The sequence below is a fragment of the Tachypleus tridentatus genome, chromosome 4 (genome assembly GCF_004210375.1).
Source record: "Tachypleus tridentatus isolate NWPU-2018 chromosome 4, ASM421037v1, whole genome shotgun sequence".
NCBI classification, from domain to species: Eukaryota; Metazoa; Arthropoda; class Merostomata; order Xiphosura; family Limulidae; genus Tachypleus; species Tachypleus tridentatus.
In genome coordinates this window covers 36064725-36084375 of record NC_134828.1, presented here as the reverse complement: position 1 = coordinate 36084375, position 19651 = coordinate 36064725, and the positions used below count along the sequence as shown (strand labels likewise).

Sequence of the window (19651 nt, the reverse complement as noted above, 5' to 3'; positions counted from 1 at the left end):
ACAGTTTTATGGGGTGTGCATTACAAGGAGTTTGTACCCACTTTACCTAATGTGTTTTGATGTGATTTTCACTTAAAGTCTAGCTTTTTCTCCTCTTTTTTTAGGTCTTACAACTTTTTCAACTGCTTTTAGTTATTCTAAACACCTGAAGGTTTTGGACTCCTTGATGCTATCTAGCATTCTTCCCAAATGGCCTTTTCAGTTACTTAACCAGGATATTAAGGTTATACAACCATTCAAGCCTTTAACCTTATGTACAATGTATCACCTTTCCCATAATGGGACTGTATTTTCTTCAGTCCCTTACATCTAGCATTCACTGGATTCCACTCTTTGGTAAGTGTTGCCAAGACAGAGAAGTGTGCTTTTATAAATCTAATTCTGCACTAACAACTAGTTTGACTATCCTTACTACTGATTGCAACAAGCCCTGTAGAAATGAGGTGTTCCATGAGACCATCTAGGCACTTATGGACTATCATGAATAAAGTTAAAAATGACTCTGTATGTGCATTCTGATTATTGAATTGAATACATTGGGGTTGTTTTGCTTTTAAAAATTTAGGGAACTTGGTTCACCTATTACACTGCTTCCAGAGTGCTGTTCCTCCAGACTTCCCAAGGTGCAATACACTTCATATTCTGCTATCAGAGCTAGGGGGTTCTTAACACACCCAGTTTCCAATCACTGGGGTGGTTGACAGAGGCTTTCTTCCAGTGTTAGTGTATGTTTCTTCACTTTTGGAGAAGAGGGTGAAGTTTGGTCCCTGGATGTTTTACCAGATGTTGGTAGGAGTGACACCAGCCTCTACAGGAGCCTACCTACAATACCAGTTCAGATTTAACAATATGCTATTAAGTTGGGGTGTGCATGGCCCTTCTTTTTGATCAGTCAGTTTAGTATATTGTTCATTGAAGGAAGTCCACTATCTCCTCATAGTTCTGAACATGATGTGGTTCCTTCCAAGATGTAGTCCTTAGTTGATCAGTGTTTCTAGCCTTTTCCATAATCCTGGGGACCAGAGGAATGGTTCTTGTCCAGTTGGTTAGAGAGTGAGGATAATTGTTCATAATTCCAGATGAGCTGGGTTCTGTTCCTTTGGTTGAGTGAGGCATACACGATCCATTATTTCGAGTCTTCAGTTTTGCCTTTTGGACTTTTTCAGTTACTGTATCTGCATTGAGGTGCTTATGTACAATTCCAGGATAAAGGGTGAAGATATTGCCGAGGGCATTCAAGTGAGGTATAAACGACTGCAACATGTGAGATGCTTAGATAGACAAAGCCACCATTAAAGAATAGCTATAGTGTCAGTAAATGGTAAGTGTTATTGGAAATACATTTTCAGTTTAGGAAAATGTTAATATTCTATTCATAAAGTTGATTACATTTGTTCAGTGTTAATTAAAACACTTTTTTTTTCTTAAACATGTTTATCCCAGGTTAACAAAGTAAAGTATGGTAACACTTGTTCAAGTATGTTTTCTCCCACTATGATAGATAATTAACATTTAAAAAAATGTTCTCAGCAGATTATTATTAATGTAAACTGAAATATATGAATACTACTAGAAGATTTGCTCTAATAACTTGAGGTATTATATCTTCAATATTTTTTCCTAATGTTGTAACCTCTGGACATGTTTCCATTTCCTGTAGCTTCAAATGTGTTTGACACTAATCATATGTGTGACATACAAGAAAGATTCAAGTTCTAGTTGCAGTTGTTTGATTTAAGTTTGAAATGTACTTATTTTATCATTCTGTTAAATCTCTTATCAAGTTTAACATTTTCTTTAATTTTCTAGGGTAATTCCACATTGTAATTCTGATATTTGGAATGTCAGTTAATGAGCATGGACAAAATATGTGACTAATCAGGAAACATTTTACATTTTTCTGTACATTTGTCAAGCATTTGTTTTGTAAAAGTATGATGGGAATAGTCCTATGTTTTTGCTTGTCAAGTGAATTTGCCACTGTAATTTTTATAAGAGTATATTGAAAACAGTTATGATCTAGTGGTGGTTTTAATTTTGTTTGTTTGTCATGTGAATTTGCCATTTTGTTTTTTTGAAAGTATAAATAAATTCATTATGGTGTGTTGGTGAAATTACTGATTTTCCCACAAACTTAAACCTAATGAAGTTATGGGTATAAATGTTACCTTACCCATAACCATGGTCACTTTTTTTTTCAACTTCAATTTTTTTCCATTCAAGGTTTTGGTATTTAGTTAAATGTAGACTATAATATGATAACATAAGAGTTTTTGGGTTTTTTTTTCCTCTTTGCAATTTTTTTTATTTCACAATTTACCAAAATTTTGAAAATGGGTTTGTGAGCACAATCACATTAAAAAAAAAAAGTGTGTTTAGCAACACGTGTTAAATATGTTATGTTTGCAACCTGGATCTGTGTTGTACATTTTTAAGGTGTATTTTGCAGTTTACCTTTGGTGTTGTCAGTCCAGTAGACCTCGTCCATTTATATAGTATTTGAAACAGTTGTTTGAGAATGTACTTCAGTTTTCCTTGTGTGATAGAGCAGATTTCACTTACATCAGAAATTGAAATCAAGAATTAGAAAATATTGACATTTGGAAAGACTTTGTGCTCCAAGATAGCTTATTAAATCATTTATAACTATTAAAATTATGTTGAATATTAATGTATGAAAGAAAACAAACTTACAAGTTATAAAATAATTCTTTTAAACTCAAAGATTTGAGTAGTAAAGTACAATATTTATATTGGTGTAAAAGCTTTTTGAGGGAGGTCAAAATTATTATTTTGCTACAGTCAGTAAATCATTGAGCTGTTCTCAAAATTGCATGCAGTATTATATTACGATTCTTTACTTTATAAGTACAGTATATTTTTCTGTATGAAAATGGTTGACTTACTGTTGTTTGCATTATTATTGCAGAGTTATGACATCAAGAAAAGTGAAATTGATATTGAAATGAAGGCTAGAAACTACATGTCTGGTAAAATCCTCTACTCTGTAGTGTTACTGTAACATAGTTGAATACATAATATTTAAAATAATTTATCATCAGGTAGTCTTGATAAACCAAGATGATTTTGTTTGTGATTGCACAAAGGTTATGTTGTTGTTTTTATAATTTTCCACACTACTAATCCCAAATTTGGCATATTTTTAGAGTGAAGTATGTTCTAATGAAATAAACTTGTAAAAACTCAAAAGTGATTTTTACATCAGGTATTAATGTGTTTTTTACTGAAGAAAATAGTTGATGCTTATTCTAATTTTGTAGTCAACTATAGCTAAAGCTGAAAACTCACCATGTCTTCTATCCAATTTGTGAACAGTTTCATTATTCAAGATTGTTAACAAAATAAATGCCACTCATGTGCATGAGCACACAAGCACATACTCTTTCTCTCTCTCTCTCAAAAGAATTATTAAATGTTGAAGATAACTGACAATGATCACGTCTCTCTCTCTCTCACACATACGTACACGCGTAAAAAAATGTTTAATTCTTGAAGATAATAACTTCACAAGCCTACAGCAAAATGTGTTTCAAAAATTAAAACATACATTTTAAATAAGACAAATTATGCCATTTGTATTACTGCTAACGATTTGAAAATGAAACATCCTACGTAATCCTTAAATAGCTGATTGTAAAGTCACCACTTCAAACACTATAGTAAACACAAGGAAAAACTAGAAAACTAAGTTCTGATTTTTTCTGAATTTAGTGAACAGTGTAATGTACAAGGATAAAGTTATAGTATGAGGAATATGAAATTTAGTGATAACCTTTTTGTAAATTATGCTTGGAAAAAATTTTAGTTTATAACAAATTTGCCTTGAAAGACCTGGAAAAAAATTGTAACCCAGTATCTTAGGAAAGTCCCTAGAAAGCTTTCTGCTTTCGTCCATCATTTTACATTCTCTGTTTCACAAAGCATAATCAGTGTACTTATTTTTCTGAATGGTAATTTAAATGTCACAGGATAGTTATAGCTACTAACCAGAATCTTAGTCTTTAATAAGTGATCAGTAGTCTGAGTGTATTTATAGTCTTATAATGATTCTGTGCTTAAATTCTGAGGACATCCAACAATGAAAACTGTGTATAAATCAATCACCATTTTCATGGGCATATACAGTGTATCTGACCCATCCCCTCCTCCAAACACATCTGAAACATAGAAATAGAGAGGATATCAGACTGATACAGACAACAGTTAAGTTCACAGAAGTTCTCCGATGGCTCATCAGTAAGATTGAGGCATAAAATATTAAGATTTAAGGTTCAATTCTCACAGTAGATGCTGTAGAGATTACCATTTGTATAGGTAAACTTACTTGCAATGTTTTGGCTTTGGGCCCATATCAGGCAGTTACTAACTGATTGGTGTAGCATATGGCTAAATTATTGGATTTTAATGTATTTATTCATCTGATTGAAACACGTGAATGTGGTATCTATGTAAATAGGTGTATACTTGGAAAACCTTCAGTCTTAAAATTATTGCCTCAGAGTTTTAATAACTGTTGCACATATGAACTTTATATTTTATAATGTGTTTTTTAAAAAAATGATGAATTTGTGAGAATTTTCTTCAGTTCTCATTGCTATCCAATTTAGAACATGGGTGGTAGTTTGAAGTTCTTAGTCTTTTATTTTGATTGTTTTAAAGTAGTATGTACAATTTTTTAATGGAAATTATCAAGTTCTAATTCATGACTTTTAGTTTCTATTCTGTTGTTACCTTAAATTCCCTATCTTTTTGCTTTTATTTAACAAAATGTGTACTTTAAATATTTCATTTTATTGCAAGTTATAGTGTAAGTTTAATATATGCTAAATCCTTTGTTTTGTTTTTCATTCTTACTGTGGGAAAAAACATTTCAATGTTATTTCTTTATGTTTTACAGGATATATCATGTTTGGTGCTGGTATGACTGTGGGGTTATCTAATTTATTTTGTGGACTGTCAGTGGGCATTGTTGGCTCGGGAGCTGCTTTAGCTGACGCTGCCAACCCTGTTCTCTTTGTAAAAATTCTGATTGTGGAGATTTTTGCAAGTGCAATAGGATTGTTTGGTCTTATTGTTGCTATCATTATGGTATGTATACCTGTGTAACCAAAATGGTGAAAATTCCACAGGGAAAATTGTGTTTGGAATTATTTGTATATTTAATTCACTTTCTTATATCAATGGCTTATTAATCTTAAAGAAATGCTTGATAGGAAAATAAAGTAAATCTAAAAATAATATTGAGATTGATCATTTCAAAGTTAAATTTTTCAAAGTGTAATAGTAATATTTATTGTGGAACCTTAAAAAATATGTAAATTTGTAAAAGGTGTTTATTTGTGTCTTAACTCAAAGCATGCTCCAATTAGAGTTATACTTTGAGAATTGAAATCCTATTGACTGAAGAAGAATATTATTGTGCTAAGCTTGAAGAATTATAACGTAAGGATGAAATGTGGAGTTTGTTGATTAGTGTACAAGTAGTCCATTATGTAGTTGTATGATCTATCACGATTTTAACTTTTAAATGTAAAATTAATTAAGTCTTCTCATTTTTAACACGTCAGAATTGTGTCTTACAAGTGTGCATTATTTTTAAGTGTATTTGAAAAGAAAAACTATTGTTTTTTCTTTTAATTTTAAACGTTAAGTATAAAAATTATTTACTAGTTTGAGTAATAAATACATTTCTGTGGATTAGTATTAATCTTACATTTATTTTTTTTCAGTCAGAATTATAGTTTAATTTATATTTTTCTTCAGACTTCACAGGCTAAGATGGGAAAGTAAGACATGAAGAAACTCCTGTGTACGTTAGCTGCTTAAAACCATTCCAGTCTCATAAGTTGTTTATCAAGCATGTTCGAATATATGTAAATGTGTGTAGGATCAATTTATTTATGCTGTTGTTTCTTTTGAAACAAGACTTAGGTGTTGTGTAGGTACCTATTTGAAATTGTATGCATGAACGTTGTTTACATAAATTTTTGCAGGATAATTTTTATAGTAACAAATTTTTTGTTCATGGAGTTTTTGATCTTTATTAGTAAAATAATGTGCAATGACTTCATATTATTGCCTGTAGATTACACTATTTTTCCATTGGCTACCACACTGATTAAATGTATTTATTTCCTTTGTTCATATGCAATACTTATGATGATATAGGAATACATCTGTATAAGAGAGAGAGAGAGAGACTTTAGGGTTTTTTAATCATAAGTGTGTTAAAAAAAATTCAGTTTGCCCATCTTTGCCAACTTTCAGATAAATTATCCAATATTAAACTGTTTAAGAATCCATTTTGTCAACTTTTTGGTAAATGATTCAGTTTTAAACTGTTAAAAATAAAATCCAGTTTGGACATACTTGGCAACTTTTAGTTAACTGTTAAAGAATCCAGCTTGACCATCATTGCCAACATGTAAGTAAATGATCCATTAAAATGCAGATTTATAAGGTTTGAATTTTGATAAAATGATTCTCACTAAACATACGACTGGAAACTTGGAGACATTGTATGGCTTGCCAGTATAACCATGAAAATATAAACATGCAGTGTGTAGAAGGAAGGCTATGGTATACATGCTATTTGTACATAAATTGGGTTTTAAAGATATGAATATCATTTCTGGATGAGAATTTATTTGTGGTTCAAAATGTGTCTAAAATTGTATAATTCTAAAATGTAGCCTTTAGTAAAACTTTAAAATTCCCTTAATCACCTATTAAATAGTTGTCTTATGTCATCAGATTACAGTTTATATTAATGGTCAGTATGTATATGTATGTATATACTTTTACTTAATATTTCCTTGTTTTAATATTTAACTTGAAGTTACTAAATCTGATGAATCTGATGTTTTGAAACCTTTCCTGATGATAATTTGCTGTTATTATTTGAAATAATAAAACTACCTAGTTCATACTTGATACTTAAATTGTTCTGTGTGTGATACTAAATAGTTTCACAGGTTTTGTAAATATTTATTTGGCCACTAGTGAGATTTATTTTGTAAAACTAGGATGACTGCATATTGTTAACCTAGAAATTATTACCTTAAAAAAAGCAAATAAATGAGTGGGAACATTAGATATATTTTGAACAATAATGTATGTAACATCATAAGATAAACACGTGGGAAGTGTTTCAATAAGCCTTAAAATGAATTGATAGTAACCATGTTAAAGATAAATAAGGCACCAGGCTTGTTTGTTCAAGTCAAACCATTCCACAATTTCTAAAAAGAGTTAGTAATAGCAATGTTAAAGACCTGAAAGGACCAATTAAAATCAGACTTCTTTTTGATGTTTTTTTTATTATTTTAACATGTTCTTATCTGCATTTGAATCTGGGATTGGGAGATTAATATTTTGATTTAGTAGTTACCAGCTTGTCCAGGATCCCCTCATAAAGATAAAAACACTGAAAATATGGAGATCTGAAACTGTTCTCCTCCCCTCGAGGCTTGAGTGCAAACACTACTGTTTATGTAACTTTCATTGTGTTTGTAGTGGACATATTAAAGTCTCACTTAAAAACAAGTGTGTGTGTGTGTGGTACTTAAAACGTCTGTGCGTATTTGTAAAATTGGGTATGTTCGTTCAATTGTTAGTAGACTGCTATTCGATTTTTGGTTTTAGAATGAAATGAGGCGTTCATTCTTTCTTGTATGTGTGGCTCATTGATAAACTTTTATCCAACTATTAATTGCTACCTGCTCTGTTTTTATAGTTAACAATTATTATGAAACATTGCACATAAGGAAACTGTGGTGTCGATATTTCATTGCATGTGAAATACGAGGTAATAAAAGAAATAGACAACTGTACATGGAGTTGTAGTAGTGTGGACTTCATTTCCAGAACTCTCATTTAACAGAACTTCCCAGTGTCTGAATTCCTGGCTGAACAAAGTCTTCTTGTGTGTAGTAGTATTAGATATTTGACAATTGGATTTTGTCGAAGTTTTAACTTTCAGATTTTCTTGTATAACAACCAATAAGACTTTCCAAGATTCTTCTAGTTTGTATAAATATTAGCTAATGACATTTCAAGGAAGTGAGAACCACAATTTTTGGGAACAAACTATGTTCTTTCAAACGATGTGCTCAACTGTTTTCATCACGTCAATATTAAAAAGTAACTTCGACTTGAAGAGTACACGTAGACGCATTAAATTTACTACGTTTGTACAGATTCCATTAGTTTGTAGGAATCAACAGCTGTTGAGTTTTCATTTGGTAATTTCTGCTTGTCCTTAATAGCATTCATCTCTGGGTTTTAGTTAAATAGATTCCTTTAGTTTGTAGGAATCAACAGCTGTTGAGTTTTCATTTGGCAATTTCTGCTTGTCCTTAATAGCATTCATCTCTGGGTTTTAGTTAAATAGATTCCTTTAGTTTGTAGGAATCAACAGCTGTTGAGTTTTCATTTGGCAATTTCTGCTTGTCCTTAATAGCATTCATCTCTGGGTTTTAGTTAAATAGATTCCTTTAGTTTGTAGGAATCAACAGCTGTTGAGTTTTCATTTGGCAATTTCTGCTTGTCCTTAATAACATTCATCTCTGGGTTTTAGTTAAATAGATTCCTTTAGTTTGTAGCAGTCGACAAGTATTCAATTTTCTTTTAACCAGATATAATTGTGCTTAATAACATTGACAGTTTAAGGCCTGAAACCATTGTAACCATCAGAACTGTAAAATGGGAAAAATCTAGAAAAGTAACGTTATTAAACTAATCGTGAAATACTAGCATCTACGCGGTAATATCAGTGTAATGGTATGGTGGTATGTAAAAACACGTGAAGTTTAGATTCGGTTTACGACTTCAATGGGGTGTCAAAGCATATAAAACATATTTAAACAAATCTGAACGTATACCGTTGTATACTGCTCACTTCAAACTTTTTTTGTTTTTTTCATATCAAGAGACCTTGAGTGTAAACTGATTTAAATATATGCTTTCCTGTGGTTTGCAATTCATTTATATTTACGTTTGTGCCGTCATTTGTTGTTTGGATTATAAACTCATATTGAAATATTTAGTTCAACACTTCAGTATTGACTAACATATTTGAACAACTTTCTTGACAGTTGTATTTTAAGTGAGAAACTTGTCATACTTGAACATGTTTTTTTTCGGCTTTAATATGTGCAGCAAATAAGGTCACGAAAATTTTCAAAATATCTAACAATGAGAAGTTGAAAAAATTGTTTTTCAAAAATCTTTTAAGAAATAATCAGGGAATTAAAGAAAAATAGGCTGTGTTTATTAAAATGTGTAGTGATTTTGGTTTAAAATTGAAACGTAGACTGTCCTAATAGATCAGACGATAAAGTGAGCCAAGCCTTAAGACTTTTAGATGTAGTGAAATAAAATTAAAAGAAAGTGGTTTGTTTTGAATTTCGCGCAAAGCTACTAGAGGGCCATCTGCGCTAACCGTCCCTAATTTAGTAGTGTAAGACTATAGGGAAGGCAGTTAGTAGTCACCGCCCACCGCCAACTCTTGGACTACTCTTTTATCAACGAATAGTGGGATTGATCGTAAAATTATAACGCCAGAAAGAGCAAGCATGTTTGGTGCGACGGTGATTCGAAACCCCGGCCCTCGGATTACGAGTTGAACTCCTTAACCCACCTGGCCATGCATGGTGTAAAAAGAAAGTGATACAAAATAATATGTTCAGAAAATGCATGAGTTGGAAGTTTGTTGTTGTTGTTTTTACAATCTTTGTAATTATATTGCTGTAAGTAAATTATGATGTGAGAAGGAAAGTGGTGTAGTCGTTTAAAGATTTTGAAACATTTTTTCATGGCAATAAAGTTTTACTGTCAGTTTTATTTCTTTCACTTTATGGCAAACGTACAGGCCAATTAAGTAGGCTTTCCTATGGCTAACAAATGCACAAAATGAATTCCATTGTCCAACAGGATTGGACAAAAAATAAAGGACAGCTTCGTATATTATAGCGACCTGCAAAGTGTTATGTGGTAGTCTAAGTTTCTGCATCTTGGGATCGAATCCGGTATTTTTCCCAAGTCCTCTATCAATCGAATTAAATTACTAACTGTTTTTAGTGAAATACGTTTTAATATTTTAAACTATCAAGTTCTTCACCTGATGCTCACCTTTTCAGTCGTGGATGTGTTATAAAGTGATGGTCAATCTCACTATTCGTTGGTAAAACAGTTGGCAGTAATAAATAGCTATCTTTCCTCTGGTCTTTTACACCTAAATAAGTAACTACTAGTGCAGATAACCCTCGTGTAGCTTTGCGAGAAATTCCAAACAAACCAAACCTTTTATAGACGTTACTTGACAAGTAATCGAGGATCGTTGTTGGACAATCGCTAGGTGAACTCTATTTTTTATTATTTTTTTTATTTTGTAATAATCTCCTGGGATCGAAATGTCTTGCACACCTGAAGAGTGCTTTGTTAATTGAGCCGAGGTACTAGTTGACAACTCAAACTGAACAGAAGGTTAGATAAATGGTAAAAACCATAATTACTCAACGCCCTCATCTGTAGCCAGGAAACGAAAATAAAGGTGCTTTGTAGTTTTTTGTTTTTGTTCCTGGAATATTTTCAATACATTCCCAAATTAGAAATATTTGTTTTCAGTCATGAAAACTGAATAGCAAGAAGGTTGTTGTGTCTCTGAATTATAATAAATTATTTCAAAATAACTAGATAACTTATTTACTTTTTTTTTAAGTGGTTTCGCTCAAGGATATTCCGTACAGTTCCACTCCTGCCCTACGATTCTGCCCCTACTAGATAGATCGTATAAAGTCGCTTGTACATTGAACGAAAATGCCTGATAAATAGGATGGCGATTTGAGGTTCTATGATTCGAGTCCCGTTAACGAAAAAAATAAAAAATTTTGCTCTGTAGTTTGGCCCCTTGGGTATGTTAAAGGAATAACGGCCAAAACCCACTACTTGGTTGATAAGAGTTGATGGTGGATACCGTTGACTAACTATCTTTCCTTTAGTTTGCTGCTTCAAAATTAACAGGGACAGCTTAACGAAGACAGCTCTCGAAATACAACAAACCAAAATTACATTGAATAAAGAAATAACTTATATAGACCTTCTAAAAGAGGTAGTTTTTGTGTTGTTTTTTTTCTTTTATCTGCATCAAACATACATACATATATAACGAGTTTGGGGAGAGAGGTAAGATTCCTCCACATTTCATGTTTACCATCTCTTTGATTCTGTGTTTCAGTATGCGTGATGTTTTGCTGACTATAACAACTAAACATATCTCAAAAGAAGTATATACCCCCAATGGATTATAAGTAACACTAATCCAGTCACTAATTCGTCTAACCGTGTTACATGTTTCGTAGGCTTAATTTGATTCGTTGTAGTATTTTAAGCTCTGTTTTTATTGCCAGTTTTATTCTTTAATATATATTTTTTAAACAACACGTCACTGCGGTAGTCTTTAACGATTATAATAAAGTAATGTTTCATTAATTTGTGCTCTTTAATCTTGACGGTAGGGATATGTAATTAAGGGATTAAAACGCTAAAATTCTAGGTTCGATGTTTGAAGTGAGCATAAACAGCCCTCATACAACCTTGTGTTTTACAACAAGCAAAAGAAAATATTACTGTAATTAACTTAAAGGCGTCCCCCGTTAGAACAGTAGTAAGTTTTTGGATTTACAGCGCTAAAATCAAGGGTTCGATTCCTCTCGGTAGACACAGCAGATAGCCCGTCGTGGCTTTGCTGTAAGAAAAACACACAACTTAAAAGGCAGTATAAGAATGATATGCGGTAATGAAACTTTTGAATATTCTTAGAGATTCTCAGCCTGATGTTACAAATATTTCTCACAAAATCTCATTATTTTAGCGCATTTCGAAGAAGGATTTTTACTTTGTAGTGTCATATCACAAAAATGACTTTCTTCAACATTTAAAGAAAAAAGCATTAGATTTTTCTTGATTAACAAAACAATGTTATTGTAAAAGTAAAAAAACTAATAATAAGGGGCGTAACTCAGTAAAAACCGTCTTACATAAAAGGAACTGAAAAAAAATAGGAACGAGTCATTACGTTCCTCAACTATGATATAAAACATGACATACCCGCAGACATATCAAAATATATATATATATATATATGTACACATCAAGAATGCTTGTTAATAAAGACGTGAGTTTTTTTGTGGTTTTTTTCAAACTACTACTGTTTTTAATGGCAGCGATTATTATCCTTCATTCAAAGGAAGTCCGACAAAAGCGATAGGAGGGTAAAAGGATGGATTTTTTTTTTTGAATTAGAGCTGTGCTTGTAGACGCACTTTTATTAACATGGTTTCTATTTGTAGATGAATAAACTACATCAGGTCAGACTTGAAACACCTCTTGTCAGGATGCTCTACCTCTTATTGGAGAAATTTAATAGTTTGACTACCCGTGCATTTCCCATTTCACTCTACTGAGTCGCTGACCACTCGCTAAACCTTGAGAAGAACCTTGTACTATCGATATTGTTAAGAAAGGAACCAGTTTCTCTGCCCAAAAGAAAAAATATATAACCTCTTCTTTTCTCACAATTGTTTAAAAAGTTGCTTCTATTATAACCGTGGCATTTCTGAGATTTACTAGTGTCTAAATCAGAACATTCTTTATATTCACCGAAATAAATAGAAGAAAAAAGTAGCACATTTGTATTCAGAGTATTGTTTTAGTAAAATGGTTATATGGTATAGTATGGATTAAATTCACCAAGCTCACCAGTGGCTCAGAGGTAAGCTTTAGATTTTGTGCTAAAAACTGAGATTCAATAACTGCAGCAGGCACAGCCCATATAGCCATTATTTATCTTTATGCTTGAGCACACACAAATTACCATTGCGTTTAACGATTGATCTTTTAGACTTCCCGGGGAGCAGAAGTGCAATACTAAAATCCGAGGTTCGATTCCCTGAGGTGGATTGCAGGTAATCCATTGTGTAGTTTTACACTTAAAAGTAGCAACAAAATTACTTTCCCTCCAATATTGTAATTAAAAGTTTTAATTAGAGCAGACTTTACATTTTAAGAATAACTACTAATAAAAATGCTCTCAACTTTAATATTATTTCGTGATGATAAATAAATAGCTTATTAATTGATAAATCAAAAGTTTCTTGTTGATTTTAAATATTTCTCAACTTTTTATCGCTAAGATTGAATTATCAGTTGTAAAATACGAATTTAATTAATTAAATATACAAATTTACTGTACAATTGAAAACTGTCTACGGATTGTCTTTGTGGTAAGGTCCCCCAGTGGCTCAGCGGTATGTCTGCGGACTTACAACGCCAAAAACCTGGTTTTGATACCTGTGGTGGGTAGAGCACAGATAGTCCATTGTGTGGCTTTGTGCTTAATACAAAAAACAAACAAACTTTGTGGTAAATTAATCAATGTCTTCATTGTTGTTTCGGTCGCGACTTATTTTTTTGAGGGGGTCAGGTACATTTTTTACCTTTTACCCTAGTTTTGGTTTGTTTTGAATATCACGCAAAGCTACACGAGGGCTATCTACGCTAGCATTCTCTAATTTAGCAGTGTAAGACTAGAGGGAAGGCAACTAGTTATCACCACTCATCGGCAACTGTTAGGCTACTCTTTTACCAACGAATAGTGGGATTGACCGTTACGTTATAAAGACCCCAGGGCTGAAAGGGCAAGCATGTTTGGTGTGACAGGAATTCGAACCTGCGACTCTCAGATTATGAGTCGAGTGCCTTAACCACATTGTTATGACGGGTTAAGTGTGGTAAAGCTCTGAATTTTAGATTCTTGGTCGAATCCGTGTAACACCACAAAAATATTCATCGCACGTTAAACTGTGGATGTGTTATAACATTAGTAGTCATTCCATTAGTATGAATCTATATACTTTCCTGTTGGTAACAAGATGAAAGGCTCGGCATGGCCAGGTGGTTAGGGTTGCGAAAAATTCAAAAGCAAACAAATAATACTAAATCAAAATTATTTATAACACCAAGCAGTCTTAGCAGCTTTTACACAAATATAATACTTTGAGAGCTTTTATTACGTGTTTTTATCGGTAAAATTCTAGATTCACAGATATCCAGTTATATTAGTGTTTGAAATAATTATTAACATTTTTTTTTTCAAATTTCTAGATCATCCGATATTACCAACTTAAAGTTTCAAATTTCTCTCACGTTCTAAATAAACGAAACTACATTAATTCAGGTGAATTTTTTATTGGGATTTAGCTGTATTCGAAATAAGAGATTGTTGGAATAATAAAGAGATAAAAATAGTTATTTTTGGTTAAACTAACAGCATGAATAATTTAACATAACAGACCATTTCATCGTGATAGTTTTACATCTAGTATCACACTACAACTAGTGGTTTAAAAAAAAAAAGTGTCAATGGAATAATTTAACTGACACAGTACGAAAAGATAGCTTATTATGTGAACTTAGGACCAACCCAGCTAGATCTACAAATTCAGCAGAATCTTGTAAAATATCACTAATAGCGAGAGTACCCAACTGATAAATCAAGGCATTATAATTATTGTGCGATCAGTGGTGTATATTAAATTAATTAATTTCTATTTGGCATCTATACAGGTAATGTTTGAATTAGGAGTTAATTGTTTGGCCCTCTTATCTTCAGCTGTGCTAAGAAGCTTCAGGATAAATTAATATTCGCTTAATTTTTTCTGTCCACTTCTGGGCCAGTGTTAAGTTTACGAAATTACAGAGCTAAAATCTGGGTTTAATTTCTCGCAGTAGATAGAGTTCAGATAGCCCTTTGGCTAAAACACGTTTTTGTTTGTTGTTAAACCGAAAGCCTATTTTTCTTTATAAATTTGCCTAATAAATATAGTCTGGCTTTCTGAATTTCTGTGGATAACCCCTTTAATGAAATTAATGTTAAATTGGTTTTCAGTTGAATTATAACCTTTTATATTTTTCAACTATGATTTGTATTTTAATACGAAGTTCACCATGTAGAGGGAGCCATAAGTCACATAATATCATTTTCAGCATCAAGCGTGAAATCTTATTCTTTCTCTACAGTTTCCAAGACAATGCATATCTTTGAATTTGGACTTAATCTTTAAACATAAGATAGCTTGTGTAAAGACCATCGACATAACATTGCTTACTACGACTAAACATAGAATCTTATTCTCGTTCTTAAGTTATTTCAGTAGAGTTGCTTCGATTTCTTTTGTAGGGGGGAAACTGATGGTTTAAATTTAGCAAAAGGAAAGCGCTCTCTGTATTACATGTCTAATTAAATAGATATACAAAAATGATAATAAAACGTTGATGTTCCTTATTCCCAGATTATCGCGAAATTCAATGATTCGTCTTACGAGATGTTCAAAATCCATCCGTTTTTTGACAACAACAACAAAAGAGAAACAAAACACATTAATTTGTTAGACTGCTATAACACTACCATGCTTTTTAGATCTATGTTATTCTCTTGTGTGTGTTTATGCTTAGAGGTGAAAATTCGTAAAATAACAGAAGTTAAGCAAGAGTTGAGTTTTTATTACAGAGAAATAACACTGCATATCAACTAAAACCGTTTTATTCATTTTTCGAGAACTGTTTCTATGACTATTGTTACAACTATTGTTGTTTTAATTTCCATAAGAAATGGAGATATTGTTACAAAATGCTATCTTTCTCTTCCGTAGAGAAATGTCTTTTATTCAACAGACACAAGTACAGTGTAAGACTAGAGGGAAAGCAGTTATTCATTGCCACCTACGGCCAACTCTTGGGATACTTTTTTACTGACGAATAGTTTGGTTTGTTTTGAATTTTGCGCAACGCTACACGAGGGCTAGCCGTCCCTAATTTAGTAGTATGAGACTAGAGGGAAGGAAACTAGTCATTACCACCCACCGCCAACTCTTGGGCTATTCTTTTATCAACGAATAATGGGATTTAACGTCACATTATAAAGCCTCCACGGCTGAAAAAGCGAGCATGTTTAGTGTGATGGGAATTCAAACCCGCGACCCTCGGATTACGAGTCTAATGTCTTAACCACCTGGCTATGCCAGGCCAATACGAATAATGGTATTGACTGTCTCATTATAACACCCAAACGAGGTGATGAGGATTCGAACTCACTATCCTCAGATTTGGAATCTAGTGCCCTAACCACCTGATCATTCAAACAAGAACTGCATATTTTTCCTCGATTTAATCAAACTTTGTGCGATTTTATAAAACTTGAAAATTTTATGTTTGAGATTCTTTATTCGAACAAAAAGAAATAAAAACAGAGAACTCGTATTATCTAACTTGTACTTATACAGTTTTTGATAGTTGTACTTGACCTCCAGTGACATAACCCAGACTTACAACGCTAGAAACCGAGTTTCGATATCCGTAATACCCATTGTATAGCATTGAGCGTAATTTCAAACAAATAAGCAAATTATATTTCTTCCATTCCTTGGGACGCTTCCCGAAAACTCTTGGAATTTGTACTTCAATTGTCATAATTTGAATTTTCTCAACAGAAAGTTTAATGGCTAACAACACGTATTTTAATTTGCTTTTAAATATGTATATATTTATACATTATTTTTTGTAGCCCTGAAGTATCTGTATTCTGGTTATTTGGTGAAGCGCCACTGGTTCATGCGTTATATATATGTATATAGAATCTTCTCAGGGTAACACTGAAAATGCTTAAGAACTCGTGTTGTAAATCTGCAGAAAAGCTAGCTTACACTTTATCAGATTGTTCTTGAAGTATGACGCGATTTTTCTTCAAGAAAATCTACATTTAATTTAATTAAATATAAAATGTACATGTATTAAAAATCGATTACATTAACTGGTAAAGTTGTACTAGTGGTATTAACATACCTGCACGCACATATACTCGTATGCGTGAATTTCAAAATTCGTGTGTTCGAAAATGACAAATGAAGATGTTTTAAAAGTAAACCGATAACAGGAGCTTATAGATTTAATTGGTCCTTAAGAACCCCAGATCTTTGGTATATGAAAATGCAGATATTTTTAATTCTAAAGAGTATCTTAGATACCCTTGGGTATTTTATGACGTTTTGCCTGAGGAACATAGGTTATGGGAACCCACTTGCTCGTGATAACGTAATGTAATTAGTGTTTATGGTTCTATAAATGGTTATGGTAAATAGGAATGGATACCGTCAAACCAAGTGTACCAAGACTAGCAAGTATAGAATGGTCGTATAATATACAGTAGTCATCTAGCAGTCGTAAAATCAGTTTTATCAGAGAAAAAAAAAAAAAAGGAGAAAAAAAGAATAAGTCACGTTGATTGCACCAACAGCACTTAATAATTTACGTAGAAAAGCCTACAGAAAATACATACAAGTCTATTGGCCTAAAGCGCCAACGGCTATAAACCGCATCTGGTCCGAGAGTAAAAAGATGTTGCCCTCTGTCAAGAGTTATTGTAATGGTTGCTTCAACCCTCTCAGACCAAGGCCAGGCTATAAAAGTTTCTTTTCATGTATCAATGACTATGATTAGGCGAGGCAAAAACAAGACAGCAGGCTCTAGCTAGGGGGCTTAATTTTCACCTGTTGGAAGGGTGTTAATGATAAGGGGAAGTCGTGTTTAACACGTTAGTTTCATCGTTGCAGAACTGGGTCCTGTGATTCAAATTGTGGAATACTTGCCGCTGTTACCCCAGATTGGACATATTTCTCAGTAACGGCTAGTGTTCGCCATGTGAGCAGCTACTGGACGGATGTTTTTCTAGTTCCTTACGTGCACACACGATGTGGAAAATATGTGAAAAATCACGAACAACGGGCCTGCCTTCCCAAATATCACAGTGAACAAAAACCAGGTGTTCAAGGTTTACGTTAACTTGATTCGTAAGTACCAGATACGTTGTATATATCACATTCTTTAGCCTACTTTCGCCGAAAGTTGTAATATGACAGTGAAAGCACTAATTTGCCATTAAGTCACGATATTATTTCATTCTGTTATTCCAGAGGCAGTAGATTTTGAAATATCTCAGTAGTTTTAAAACATATATTTCAAAATGCAAATTCGCACGCCTTTTTTCCTTTTCAAATTATATGTATATCATTTATTAGTGTGATCTCATAAGTGCGTAGAGAAACTGTTACAGCCATGTATGTTAAGTTATAAAAATTACATGTCATTGTTTGGGTTTAGGGAATTTCTTTCGTTAATTGCAGGTTATCGTATCATTAAAATAGCAAGCTCATCTGTGCTCGTTAAAAATCTCCTTACGAGTTATTAGAAGATGATTTGTCTCGTCCTTTCTGTAGATTATAACAGTTGTAAAAAGAGTAATACCTAGAATACCAAACAGTGTTTCATAAGCTTGTTTGTTTTCGTTTCAAAGGTTTCGCGCACGGCTATTCAAAGAGCTCTGTATATAATCATTCCTGATTTTCAAATGACAGACAAGAGGGAAGGCAGCTCATTAACAGCACCCATCTCCAACTCTTAAGCTTGGGGCTACTCTTATCTGACTGCATAGTAGAACATGTCTGTCACTCTTATAGCGCAACCACGACCCCAGAGTACAGAGCGCATTTTTGAGTCAGTAGAGCGCGAATCGTGAACTCTCAGAGATACAGACAAACCACTAATCTACACTTGGTACAACATCATAAGCACTGGAAAAATGTAACTCCTATAGAGCATTTTTTATATGTACAAAGACAGAATGTTTCAGATAGTAAACTTTGGACTATACACCATTACAATTCTGTACTGAATGGATATTACAAACCACAAGTGCAGCAGTAACAGCAACCACAACAACAATTGTTAACTATTATCTTGATACGTATTAGTTATTTATAAGTAGATTTTTGCAGTTCTAAAATTCTATGTTTTAGGCCCAAATATTTGTATTTATTTTTAACGCCCCTCAGTGGCTCAGCAGTGAATTTGAGAATATATATATATATATATACACACACCCACACATTAGTAAGGTGGTAAGAACTGAAAACTGACAACGTTATTAGTTTCAGTCTTATTGGTAATCTGATAAAGGGCTAATGCTCGTAATGTGTTTTCCTTATTTCACTGATAAGGTTATTTTAATTCAACAAGTTTTTCACCACTAATTTATATTCTATTTCGCATTTTGTTGATAACATTTCTTGGAGGAACACTTTGCAGCAAATATTATTACCTTCGGGTTATAAAATGTAACAGACAACTGTTTCTAAATGTGCACCGTAGGAACGTATTAGTTAAGATTTAATTGGCCCAGCATGGCCAGGTGGGTTAAAGCTTTCGACTCGTAATCTGAGGGTCGCGGGTTCGAATCCCGGTCGCACCAAACATGCTTGCCCTTTTAGCCTTCGTTGGACGTTATAATGTGACGGTCAATCCCATTATTGGTTGGTAAAAGAGTAGCCCAAACGTTGACGACGGGTGGTGATGATTAGCTGCCTTTACTCTAGTCTTACACTGCTAAATTAGGGACGGCTAGCGCAGATAGCCCTCGAGTATCTTTGCGCGAAATTCAAACAAACAAACAAGATTTAATTATTTTAGAGAAAAGCCACATTGGGCTACTTGCTGTGTCCTCTGCAAAGAAGCTAATCCC

At 33.0% G+C, this 19651-nt stretch overlaps 2 protein-coding genes across 2 annotated transcripts in view; both read left to right on the top strand.

Annotated features, from left to right (window-relative positions):
* LOC143248837 (V-type proton ATPase 21 kDa proteolipid subunit c''-like) overlaps positions 1 to 7566 on the top strand; it is a 31509-nt gene extending 23943 nt beyond the window's left edge. Inside the window, exons 5-7 of the mRNA XM_076497668.1 lie at positions 2930 to 2990; positions 4919 to 5109; positions 5785 to 7566. Of these exons, the coding sequence (XP_076353783.1) occupies positions 2930 to 2990; positions 4919 to 5109; positions 5785 to 5811 (279 nt within the window). The 3' untranslated portion in view covers positions 5812 to 7566. The remainder of the gene's footprint in view (positions 1 to 2929; positions 2991 to 4918; positions 5110 to 5784) is intronic.
* Positions 7567 to 17903: 10337 nt separating this feature from the next.
* LOC143248835 (latrophilin Cirl-like) overlaps positions 17904 to 19651 on the top strand; it is a 185156-nt gene continuing 183408 nt past the window's right edge. Inside the window, exon 1 of the mRNA XM_076497664.1 lies at positions 17904 to 17924. The gene's annotated coding sequence lies outside the window, so the exon portion shown is untranslated. The remainder of the gene's footprint in view (positions 17925 to 19651) is intronic.